This window comes from Sturnira hondurensis, unplaced genomic scaffold, assembly GCF_014824575.4.
Source record: "Sturnira hondurensis isolate 20B ecotype Veracruz unplaced genomic scaffold, ASM1482457v3 Scaffold0009935, whole genome shotgun sequence".
NCBI classification, from domain to species: Eukaryota; Metazoa; Chordata; class Mammalia; order Chiroptera; family Phyllostomidae; genus Sturnira; species Sturnira hondurensis.
The window spans coordinates 3217754-3230485 of NW_028082566.1; the positions used below are offsets into that span (position 1 = coordinate 3217754).

A 12732-nucleotide genomic window follows, 5' to 3' on the forward strand; every position below is an offset into this window, starting at 1 on the left:
AATTCTTCTTCTACAAAATGAGCTCTCCCTTCCTACCCAGCTTGCCTATTTCAACTGGTAACATTCTCTCTCAATGACCTGGATTTAGGAGTATTTTTAAAAACCACTTTGTAAATTTATAATCCCTTATAGGAAAACCCTCTGCAACCCTTTAGTTCACCTCTCCCCCTGGTTCTCCCCAGGTGTTGCTTGCATCTTTTTGATGGCGTCTTCATCCAGTGGGTTTCTAGCCTCTGCCTGAACATCTTCAATGACAGAAATATTAATGCCTTCATGCCCTATTTTCCTCCCATATTGCCACATCCTATTAATTCTTTCTTAAAATTGTCTTTCATTTATGAGTCCTGCTTCTCTATTTTCAGCATATTCTACTGAGACGCCTGTTCTAGGCTCTTACCATGTGATAACTAAATTAGTATGATCTGTCTGTCTGACCGAGTCTCTCCAATTTATCTCACAGACTTGATAGGATTAGACTCAAAATTCTTTAAAAAATTATTTTATTTTACATATTTTAAAATACTGCCATAGCTTATTACTCTTTTATTCACAAAGTGTAAATGGTTTCTTATAGTACTTGATCAGTCTAAACTCTTCTGCTTTCAAGACTCTCTGGACAGCCCTGGCTAGTGTAGCTTGCTGGTTCTGGCATCTTCCCCACAAACTGAAAGGTCACTGGTTAGATTCCTGGTCAGAGTTGTGGGCCAGGCCCCTGGCTAAGACGTGTAGGAGGCAACCAATTGATTTTTTTTTTCTCTCTCTCTCCTTCTCTTTCCCTTCCTTTCTCTTTAAAAATAAATAAATAAAATCTTTTAAGAAATTTGTAAAAGACCCTTTGGACCGTATTTCTCATTAGTATCAGAACACACCTTCTCTTCTGTGGTGCACATATAAGAAGGTTGTGTTAGGTGCTGCTATTATTGTCTTGTTGGTAATTCACTACACATGGACATCTTATTGTGTCCATATCTCTATTTTTACCTTTGTTGTCAGAGTCCTAATAGAAAGAAGTCATTTAAATAGTCATTCTGAACCCTGGCTGGTGTGGCTCAGTAGACTGATTGTAGACTAAGAGGCAAGAGACTAGAGGCAAGTGGTCAATGTTTCTCTCACAAATCCCTGTTTCTCTCCCTCTTTCTCCTTCCTCTCCTCTTTCTCTGAAAATAAATAAATACTTTAAAAAAAATAGTCATGTTGAGAGATACGTGTACTAAAAAAGGAGTTTAACAATATTTTTTCTATCAGAAATGGTCTTCCCCTTTGCGCTTCTGCAAAAATTGGAGGTGTGACTTGGGATAATAAAATTAACACAAATGTCGCCAGTTTCTCTTGTTCAGGAAGCTTTTCTTGATGAAATTTGCTGTGAAATAAGTGTTCCCAGATCATACTAATTTAGTTATCACATGGTAAGTTATCACATAGTAATGAGAGATAAATTGTATACTTATTTAGGTAAACTATCATAGAAACATAAGCTGTGTGTTTTTGCTTAAAAGCACTGATTTCACCACATAGGCATTTTCTAATAAGGAAAATTAGGGGATGTTATGGTTTTTTATCCTCTCATTTACTGTAGCTTTTTTTGGGAGGGGGGTAAATCTAAGCATATGTATGTACATTGCAGAAGTCGGTAAAATATTTATCATATTATTATAAATTATAGTTAACTTCATATTTTTCCTTTTTATTGAATTTATTGGGGTGACACTTTAACAAAATTAACTTCATATTTTAATTGCTATAGGTTTTTTGGAATAAAAATTAAAAATCCAGAGCTTCATTATATTTTTTGGTTTCAGTGTGTCAAAAATCATCAGAATTTGACAAATAAGCATATAGAGGAACAAGGAAAGATTAGAAACTGAAAACGAAGGCAAGAATATCAATCTACAGGTATGATAAAAGAATGGTGATATTGATAAATAAATAAAAGAGGAGGGGATAGTAAATGGTGAGTTATTCTCAATTAAAATAACTAAGAAAGTAATTTTTGGCAATTCAGTTGTATAACATTCCCCCCTCAAAAACAAACAAACAAAACACACACACACACACACACACACCCACACAGGTACAGAGAAAGAATGAGGTTCTAATGAATGACTCTCCAAAACTGCTTATCAAGCTCAGTCCTGCACAGTTAGGAAAAAAACACTCCTCTTACAAACTTGGCTCAAGTCTTTGGCTCAAGACCGGCATGACTTAATAGCTGTCATTTGCATCTGAATGCAATTAACTGGGCCAGTGCTTGGGGTAATAAAGCTGTGGGCAATACACAAATGCTACAAACTCAATGGGAGAGAAGGTCTTTATTCTTGGAATTTCCCTTAGGTTTGGAACTCAGGTCAAAGACCTTATGTGCATTTTTTTATTTCATACTCTGATTTTAAGTATGAACAATGAAATTTAACTTTTATTTAATTGTTTATTCTTAATAAAGAGGAAGTATAGCTACTTGCCATTTTTCCCTTAGAAGAATTTCATTGTTTCTGTAAAAGCAATTTATATTATTTTAAAATTTTCAAACAATATAAAAATTTACAAAGAAGGAAAAATGAAAATTTCTCACTCTAAATTTCCACCCGGAAATAACTCTCACCTATGTTCAAAATAATCATGAATGAGAGCATGTGAAGAAAATGTGTATATAGTTAAAAGGTTTTCTTTCTAGCAATGTTCTGTCATTAAAAAATCTACAAGAGTCAACAAACGGCTTTTATCATAAGGTAAACTACCACTATAAGTATTTAAGCTTGCTTGCCTTCTGCTATTTTTCAGTAATATTCTTCATACACAAACACTTGCAATGCAGGCTGAGATTTTCTAAAAGCCCAAACCAAAATGTTTTGTGCAATTAACAGTGAGGAACAAAGAGTCGAGAACAGGGAGTCAGGACCCATAGATTTCCACGTAGCTGTGCCACTGACTCCGGTGCATGCGCACGCCGAGCGGCTCGCTGGTGGTGGTGGTCGGTTCTCCTCCCAGGAACGTGTTTTCCTTATCTGTAGAATGACAAGGATGGAGTAGAATTATAAAACACCTTTCATCTCCAGAATTTTAGGAGGCTTGCTTACATTTGCTGGTTTACAGAGTCTTAGGTGCTCTGGTGTCCTTCCTGCTGGAAGGCCACCTTTTACAGACACTTTGGTCTAGAAACAGTCCCTGAGAGCTCTCACCCGTGGGCAGCAGCTCATCTACAGTGAGACTTTGCTTTGCGTTGAACTCTAAGCACAGCAGGTCCTTCTTGGAATCACTCATTTTGTCAACAAACAGGTATTGACTACACTCTTGTTGTCTGCAAGTTCTGCTTTTTAAGAATTTATAATCTAGTTGAGTTAAAAACTGATAATTCTAACAATAACAAACACATAAATGTAAGGCGACAGAGACTTGGCAGAAGAAAAAAATGACATCTGAAATCAGGGAAAGTTTCAAGAAAGAGGTAATTTTTGAGTCGGGCATAACATAGAGAAATGATTGTAACAAACAGAGGTTGTTGGAAAGTCTTCTGTTTCTTCATACATAAAAGGACAATAGTAATTGTATCCACCTTCTAGAGTCATTGCGAGAACGAATGAATTGAATTGATGCATGTTAATTAGCATACTGCCCTGGCATGGTGGAAGACAATACTTCCCATTGTTATTAATGAGGGAAATGTATAAAACCAAAAAAAATTACCGGAGGAAAATTGATATTTGTAATTGAGGTAGTAAAGGTTAGCTTCCTAATGATTTTTCTTCAAAAAAGATTTCTGAGAAGATGTTTGTCTAGGCCTGCTCTTCCTGAGCCACTTATGTTTGCATAAGGAGTTATAATCAGAACTCTTTCTTTTAATCTTTCTGCTAGCAGCAAAAAGGAAGAGTTAAATAACTTTTGATGACTGATTAGAATGTAGAGAGCAGAAAAACACAGGGTAGATGGCCTAGAGGAAAAACTGGGGGAGTAGCTTCTTTTTTGGCTGCCTGGGTAGAGTGTGCTTGAATGCATCTTTTTGTTTTCAAATGTACCTTAGACAGGTGCAGCTATGACGTGAGTAACTGTTTTTTTTTTACAAAGATGTTTATAATAACATCAGCTCATTTTACTGTGCACTTACTGTGTGTTAGTGCTGTGATTAACCTTTGATAAGCAAAGTTCTCTGAATCTCAAAACAACTGTAGAAGGTAGAAAATACATACATACAAGAATTGAGATTTAGTTCTCATATCTTGCCGCAAATCACATAGTCATTCAGCTAATATTTAATGATGCCTACTGTGTGTCAGATACTGTCGTGGAATCTACAGATACATTAGTGGAAAAAAACAAAAAGGTCCCTGCAATCCTGGAACTCACATTCAAGTGAAGGAAGTCAAACAATAAACAAAATACAAGGGAACATCACCTAGTGATAGGGTTATGAAGAATTAAAATAGGGACCGGATAGCAAGTAACTGAGACTATGGTGCTTGTGTTGTCAGTAGTCACCCAATGCTCTCTCTTAGAGGACCTTCCTCTTGGTTTAATACTCTGCTATCATTGTCTTGAAATTTTCGATATTTTTTATCTCTAGCTTTGTGTTTTGATAGGGAGGTCTGATAAAACCCTGGAGCCTATGGGTAAGCAGAGGACGCATCTGTAATACCCACATCCTCTGTTCTTGGTCACACTATTCTCATAAAGCTTTCTCGATGTCCTCTGAGAATAGAGTTCAAGGTTGCCCCACAGTGTGTAAGAGGGAAGTGAGATTCAAAAGCAGTACAGGTCCCGGGTAGATGTGTGATGTCTACAACTGACCGAGCAGGGATGCTGCCAACTTGAGAAGCCGTGTTTCCCTCAAACCAGGTGTCTTAAGAAACACAGTGACCAAAGAAGTCTATCTTATTCTTTCTTACTCATTAATTACTTCTCTATAGCTGCCAACTACTGACTCTGAAAATGATGACACAAAAAGAAAAACAAAGACAGGGAAAGGTAGTTCCTCTTCCTTTCAGCTCTTCCTGATGCATCTGTGAGCCACAGGTAGAAAGGGTTAGTAGAATGTAGGTGTATCAACAAGTGAACTAAAAACAATTCAGTTAGTTTTGTACAATGTTTCTAAGGTTCAGTTAAAAACCAAATTCATGTGTGTTTATGAACTACATAATAGAATTATATAATTTTGATAATTCCACATATGAATTAAATGCTCTTCTATATATCTTAAAACCGACATTGCACAATATAAAAATGAATGGTAAAATCATGAAGATCATTAACATTTTAATTTTTTTATGGGAAATGACATTAAATAATAAATTAAGAAAACACTGTGACAAGTTGAGCAAGAGAGCTCAGAAGAAAAAACATAAAAGCTTTATGGATCAGTATCTTTAATAACATTTAAATACTACAATTCTAACAAGACAGTGCATTTTCAATTAAAAAAATATATTTTATTTATTTATTTTTAGAGAGAAGGGAAGGGAAAGAGAAAGAATGGGAGAGAAACATCAGTGTGTGGTTGCCTCTCATGTGTCCCCTACTGGGAACCTGGCCTGCAACCCAGGCATGTGCCCTGACTGGGAATTGAACCATCAACCCTTTGCTTCATAGGCCCGTGCTCAACCCACTGAGCTACACCAGCCAGGGCCATTTTTGATTTTTCACTGGGCCATGCCAATCATGTGGGGTTGCTAATTTAGATTGACTAGGAGAGGTCTCCCCAAGGAGATAACATTTAAGCCAATATCTAACAAATCAAAAGGAGCTAACCAAGGAGAAGAAAATAACTTTATGTTTAAGGAATAGAAAGGAGGGCAGTTTCACCAAGAAGAGTGATTAAAATTTAGACTGGCAAAAGATAAGACTAGAACTTGGAGAGGCCAGAATGTGAAGGCCCTTAAGGTCTAGAAGAATTTCCTCTATTTCTGTTAGGTGGCCTTTAGGAAGTTTCAGACAGGGGAATGACGTGAATGACTTGTGTTTTGGTGGATCACCCTTTACCGCAGTGGAGAAGCCAGAGCGGACCCAGGAAGATCATCCCGAGTCCTTCCTGATCATCCCTCCAGATGGAATTCATCATACTCTTGTCATAAATTCTAATACTGCAGTCATAGGTTTTCCAATGTTTCTTCCTAAGTAGACTCTAAGCACCTGGTGGAAACTGACAGTCTCAGTCCTCTTCATATCTAGTGTCCAGTGCGGTCTGCATAATAGCACTCATTTATTAAATATTTATTGGGCAAATAATTGGAATAGGATTGAAACCACTTTTGTGGTAAGAGCTCTTCCTTTGGAGTTTCCTTCAACTTAAGATAATCATTACATGAACCCTGGCTGGTGTGACTCAGGTTGGGTATTCTCCCTTAAATCGAAAGGTCACCAGTTCGACCCCCATGTACCTGGGTTGTGGGGTCTTAGCACATAAGAAAGGCAACCAACCCAGGCTTCTCTCTCACATTGATGTTTCCCTCCCTCTCCTTCCCCCTCCCTTCCCCTCTCTCTAAAACTTCCTCTCCTTCCATTTCTAAAAAGCAGTGAGAAAAAAATGTCCTTGGGTGAGGATGAAAAAAGATAATTAGATGAGTCATAAGGAGAGGGATTATAGCGGCTATAAAGGAATCTTAAATAAATACAAAACAGATAATTAACTTACAAATTTTGAAATTTGGAAGAAGATTACCGACTCCATCATCAATGAGAATTTGAATTTTTACACTACCTCTTCTTGACCCCATGTGCAACCTGTACTCAAAGACACAGCTGTACTGGTGCTAACATTTTGGTTGGAAGTTTCAGCCTGATACTTGGGACTGAGGTTGGCCCAAGACCTATTTTGATTGTTTGGCCTGGTATGTAAGTATAGGGCTGAATTTGTGGTTGATGTTTAAAAAACTGAGTTTTCATGGAAAGGCCTGCTTCTTCTCTGATTCTTGAGAAGTAACAAGCATGCAAGCAAACAAAAAGCTTGGTGGCAGTGGGCCTGGGTTCCAGCAGTCCAGAGCTGGGGATGGCCACTGCCTTTGGAAGGGCCTGTGTCCCCTGTTGTGCGAATGTCTTTGCCCTGCCCGCTCCACTCACTCAAGTTACCAATCTGGCTTCTGGTGGCATTTGTGCTCAAAAGTTCCTACTGAGACATTTATGTACTAATAATGGTCAGTCCGGAGCCATCCAGATGGGGGTTCTGCGAGCACAGAAGGAACCAGCGCTCGCATTTGTTGATAGACAAATACCCAGAGGAGGGGATGCTCTCCAGAAAGACAGCCAGAGGAGAGCTTTGCTACCAATCATGTTCCACGGAAGGATACTCAACATCCCTGGCCTCTTTACTTCCCAGTTGCATATATGTTAAGACTCAAAGGTATGGAGGTTAAGAGACAGCATAAGGTTAAACCTATCTATGATTAAACATCACATAGGTATTCCCTAAGATCATCCAACATTTCCTGTTTGTCCCACAGTGTGCTGCCTCCTACCCTTGCTGCTGTACCTCTGCTGGGTAGGATATTAGGCACGGTATTTTCAATTGTAGGTACTTGGGGCCGTGCCTTTATTTAGATGGTAACATTTAATGTATTCTACTGTCTCATGCGTCCCTACATGTTTATTCGGAGAAACTGTATGGGCATTCCACAAAAGATACTCTGTGCTAAAGCTAATAAAGGCTGTTTCCACGGCGCTTTGTCAAGGCTTGTGGAAGCACAATAGCCACAAGCAGAAACCACAATGGGTCAATGTTGATGGAATCTCGAGGCTGAGAGGAGGTTTTTGAAGGCCAGAAGGCAAAGAAAGTCAGTTTGGAAGGATTTACTGTACAGCAGGTCTCGGTGGATATTCGGTTCTGGGAACACTTGGCGGTACCAGGGTACAGTTCATTTACCAGTGCACAAATGATTTAACAGAAACGCATTCGAGAGTCTCGAGAGTAAATAAATCATCCCCATGTCCCACGCGGGCTGGTAAAGGGGCGACGGGCTGCAGAACTGAGACAGTGGCTAAAGCCCGGAGCCGGTTTAGCTGATTCCTAGGAGGGCTGGCGTTCCCCCGGGGGACTGGGGAAGGGGGTCAAAGTCCAGGCCGGAGAGAGGACAAGGAAGCTAAGAGTGGAAACAAAGCCAAATCCGAGTGGCAGCTGGCCGATTCCTGGCGCTGCGTTGGTGCATTTGCTTTGATTTTCGAAGAGACACGGGCGACGGGGCAAGCGTCCGCAGCAGCCTGGTCCCCGGAGCGCCTGGGAGGGCGCGCAGGCCGGCGGCCCTCCCCCGCGCGCCTGCCTGCCGGGCAGCGCCAGGCAGCGCCCCGCCGCGGGCAGGGCGGGCCGCCGGCCGGGGGAGGGCGAGGGGGGCCGGGCCCGCGGCCGCGGCTGACGCAGTGCGGGCCCGCAGCCCCGAGCGCCCCGGAGGACGTGGAGTCTCAGCCGGGCCGCGGGCGGGCAGCGTCCCCGCGGGAGGGGGCAGGGCACCTGGACACCGCTGCCTGGAGGCCGCGGGCGGGCTGCCGCCTCCTCCGCCGCTGCGCTCGCCAGTCCAGCGCGCCCGGGCCCCGCCCCAGATCCCGGGCCGGGGGGGTGAGAGGGGAAAAAGGGGCGGCGCCCGCCGGCGGGAGTCGCCACCTCCGCAGCGCCCGCCTCGGCGCCGCCGCCACCTTTCCATTCAGTCGCCTAACATGGCTGGAGCGCCGCGGAGGTGAGCCGGCCGCCCCTGCCTCTGCAGCCTCCCGCGCCCCAGCGCCGCGGCTCCGGCCAAGCCTCAGCTCTGCGGTGCGGAGGCCCAGGGGCTCGGCTGTCGCCCGCCCCCAGCATGTGGGGCGCCCCGGACGAGAGTTCGGTGCGGGTGGCTGTCAGGTGAGGACGGACGCGGCGGCGGGCGGGAGAGCGGCGGGCGCGGCGGGGACCCGTTCTGGCCCGGGGCGCCGGCCGCCCGGGTGCGGAGACCCGAAGGGCGTCCGGAGGGCGGGCGGCGGCTGTGGAAACGGAGGCAGCGGGTGTCCCCTGGCCTGGCGCGCGCAGCGGGGCGCCGGCGGGGACACCCCGGCTGTCCTCACGCCGTCGCCGTTTGCAGGTGGCCAGAGGCTGCGCGGCGCCAGGTCCCCCAGGCGCCCGGACTCCTCCCGGTCCCGCACCCGCGGTTCAGTGGTGTCAGCTTGGGATGCCTTGGGCTATTACCTGTCCGTCTTTGCCTGGAGGAGCACCCCGTCTGCTTGACTGGGGTGCTCTTTTGAGGTAGAGAGTGTCATACGTGTGCAAGCAACCCCGGCCCTTCGAGGCGGGAGACAAAGCATCAGCCTGACAGCGCTTCCACCCGCAGGTTCTAGATAGAGGTCTGTGCAAATGCAAGCCTCCTTAAGCATCACTGCGAAGAGGACAATGGCACCGGTGTGTGGGTGGAGGAGACACATCTGGCCTCAGAGGCGTTGGAATGGGAATTATATTGAAGATAAAATCACTGGCGATGGGTCCGTGGAAGGAAGGAAACCCTTCAGCGCGTGGAAGGGTTAAAATGCGTGCAGGGTGCATACGATATAAAATTACACGTGCCTGGGAGTGAATTTGGAAATACTGGATACCTCGGAATTGCATTTTGGTCAATGGCAGATACATGAGTATTGAATGTAGTTTAAATCGCTTTGATACATGTCAAGAAGCAAAGCGCTGACAGTTGCTCATGGAAAATTGCAACATCATCCCTGAAATATTAATGGAGCATTCATGGTGGAATAAGTGCGTTGCTTTCACAGCTGGGCTAGGCTACTACTGTGAATTCACTTCTCCTTATGTATACTTTAAGGATTATAAAAATAATCTTTATCAAGCATTTATTTTTTAAAATCCTCTACTCTTGTCGTCTTTCTGGGAAGTTATTTTGCAAATCCTATGATGTCAGCATTTCTGTTATTTTAGTGACAAATCTTGGTTCGGCATAGAAATGGCAGTTTTAGATATACTTTGTATTTTTATCACTTTAAAGAATAAAAGTAATTTTAAAGATATTTTCCATGCCCTTTACAGACCAGGAAATGACCACCTTTGGAAGTGACAGTTTTATGGACTGTTCAGAATCACCTGTTATAAAGCTTTGGAAGTTTTAATTTGGCCTTGGTTATTCTGGGGCTACTTATTTAATTGTTGGATTCGTTTGTTTCTCCTATTTACTGCTACTGTGTCTCTTTTGGTCATTTAATGCTTATACAAGATGGTAGACAAAGGGAATGGAAATAGGAAGTCCGGTAAGGGGCAGTTTTGTGGGTTACCTGTCCGGTCAAGGAATGCGATGAAGGAACATAAAATAGTAATGGAAACAGAAAATTTGTCTGTGAGAGAAACCATTTTTAGAGATTTAAGATTTTTATCTCTAAATACTTTTACAGGGGTGTCCAGCCCGTGGCCTCATGGGTTGCATGCAGCACAAGATGGCTATGAATATGGCCCAATACAAAGACGTAAATTTACTTAAAACCTTTTTTTTTTTTTTGCTCATCATTTTTTGTCAATGTTTGTGTGTTTAATGTGTGGCCCAAGACAACTCTTCTTCCATTGTCGCCCAGAGGCGCCAAAAGATTGGACACCCCTGGAACATCATAGGGCAATTTATGGGCCCTGCTGTTAAGTCTGATGCTGCTTTGCAGTGGTGGAGAGCAGAGCCGTGGACCACCCTGAAGTGAGGTTGACAGATAGATAAATGACTTATGTTTGGTTTTGATATGCATATAAGCACTATTTAACTGAATGGTGTGGGTATGGTTGTTGAGTAAGGGCTTTATAAAAATTTAACAATTTAGTAAGCCACATTGTGAACATCTAAGTTTTTCTTCATGAAATACATTGTCTGAGTAGATCTACTTTCTAAACTTATTTTACATAGGATGAAAATAGCTTATATAGCACTTTGGTATTTATCAAGTGTTTGGACATATATTTTTATTTATAACAAATATTTGTTAAGCATTTACCCCCATCTCCATTATCCAGATTTCTGAGGTAAAAACAGCAATAATTGTTGGGTACCATGTGCCAGGGTCAGTGCCCTGTGCTCTGTTTTATATCCTGCGAAATCTCATTTATTCCTTGTAACAGTCTTTGACTTAGGTCTGGTCCTGTTATTATGGCCATTTTACAGATGAGACACGGAAAGATTAAGTGACCTGCCCAAAGTTAAACTGATAGCAATTGGCAGAACTAGAGTTCCAACCCCAACTGCTTGCCTCTAACCCAGATTGTGAACTATTAAGCCTATAGAGGCCAGGAGCGAAAACATGCTTTGCACAGCTTTATTTCACGGTAAGGTCAGTTGCCTCTTCCTGGTTCTGTACTAGTTCAACGACGAATGAATGGCTTTGACAGATTATTCATACCTAGATGCTGCTAGAAAAAACAGAGCTCAGAGAGAGAGGACATGAACTTAATGCTAAAGTGTTTCCTCAGTCTTTAACCTTCCCCGTGGCCTCCGATCCTACCCTCCGGTTTGGGATAACTTACTTCATCAGCAGGGTGAATAAATCAACAAATAGACAAATCAGCAGGGCATTTGACCTGTTTTTCTACTTCAGTGTATAATGTAATAACAGGTAATAACTAGAGAGTTGACTCTACTTATGTAAATGAGCAAAAATGTCCTAGAGGTTCTGTGTTTTATTAGATGTAGAGACTTACTATTATGTCAAAGCTGATGACTCTATTTGAGGTTTTCTCAAACTAAGTGCATGCGTCATATAAAGCTTTAGGGAAAAGAAGTTAAACAGAAACTTTCTCGTTTAGGGAGGACATTTTTTATTTGTATTTGAAAATGCCTTTGGCAGTATGTATCTGAGGTGTGGTGGACATGGATTCGGGCGCCAGCCACACTCACTGACCCCTCTGGAATTGTGATTCATGCTACTAAATTTTAAAGGACTATAAAAATTGGCCTTTGATTCAGTTTTTGGAAAAATTTTATGTATGCTTGGGACAACTTGATATGTGAATCTACTTTTTAACTGTCGAGTTTGTGAAATCTAAATACTGATTAAGTATTTCCAATAAACATTTAGTGTCCTAATTGACGTGTGTTAAGTGTAATGTATGCACTGAATTTCAAAGACATGAAAAAAATGAATGTAAACATATCAGTGATCTTTGTACTGATTATATATTAAAGTAATAGTTTAATATGTTGAGTTAAATAAAATATTATTAAAATTAATTTAACATATTTAATTTTCCTTTTTAAAAATATGGTTACCAGAAATTAAAAAAAACAAGATTTTATTTACTTATTTTCAAAGAGAGGGGAAGGGAGGGAGAAAGCGAGGGAGAGAAACATTGATGGGAGAGAGGCAGTACCTCTCCTCTGCGCCGTGGCCGGGGATGGAACTGGCGGCCTTTTGTTCTGTGGTCAGGGTGCTACCAGAAATTTGAAAATTAAATATAATATTGCTTACATTGTATTTCTATTGGATAGTGCTGCTCTATAACTTAAAAAAATGTGAAGAAGCAATATAAAATAAAAGCCATTCTATTACAGACGAACCTCACCCTCAGACCAAGAAAATACAGAAACATTAGGTGTCTGTTTTTAGAGTGGTTATACACATATACACCCCACATACACACACGTATATATACATTGTGACTTAGTAGCAACACTTTTTTTCTCCAAGTGCATAGGTGTAAGAAAGTTACTAGTTACGGGCTCCATGTGGTAGCTGGTTCTAAATCTAAGACATGAGATTATTGTCTTTCCCTGTCGTAATGCTGAAATAATATTTGAGACATTCTTTTCCTTTACAGGAACT

General features: G+C 42.0%; 1 protein-coding gene across 13 annotated transcripts in view; it reads left to right on the top strand.

Annotated features, from left to right (window-relative positions):
• The first annotated feature begins 8524 nt into the window (after positions 1 to 8524).
• KIF21A (kinesin family member 21A) overlaps positions 8525 to 12732 on the top strand; it is a 140746-nt gene continuing 136538 nt past the window's right edge. For 6 of the 13 annotated variants that reach the window (XM_037058172.1, XM_037058165.1, XM_037058166.1 and 3 more), the window contains exon 1: positions 8527 to 8806. In XM_037058172.1, coding sequence (XP_036914067.1) covers positions 8763 to 8806 — 44 coding nt within the window. In that variant the 5' untranslated portion in view covers positions 8527 to 8762. Of the gene's footprint in view, positions 8807 to 12732 lie in introns of all 13 variants that reach the window. The other 7 variants (XM_037058167.1, XM_037058170.1, XM_037058164.1 and 4 more) reach the window with 4 other exon arrangements.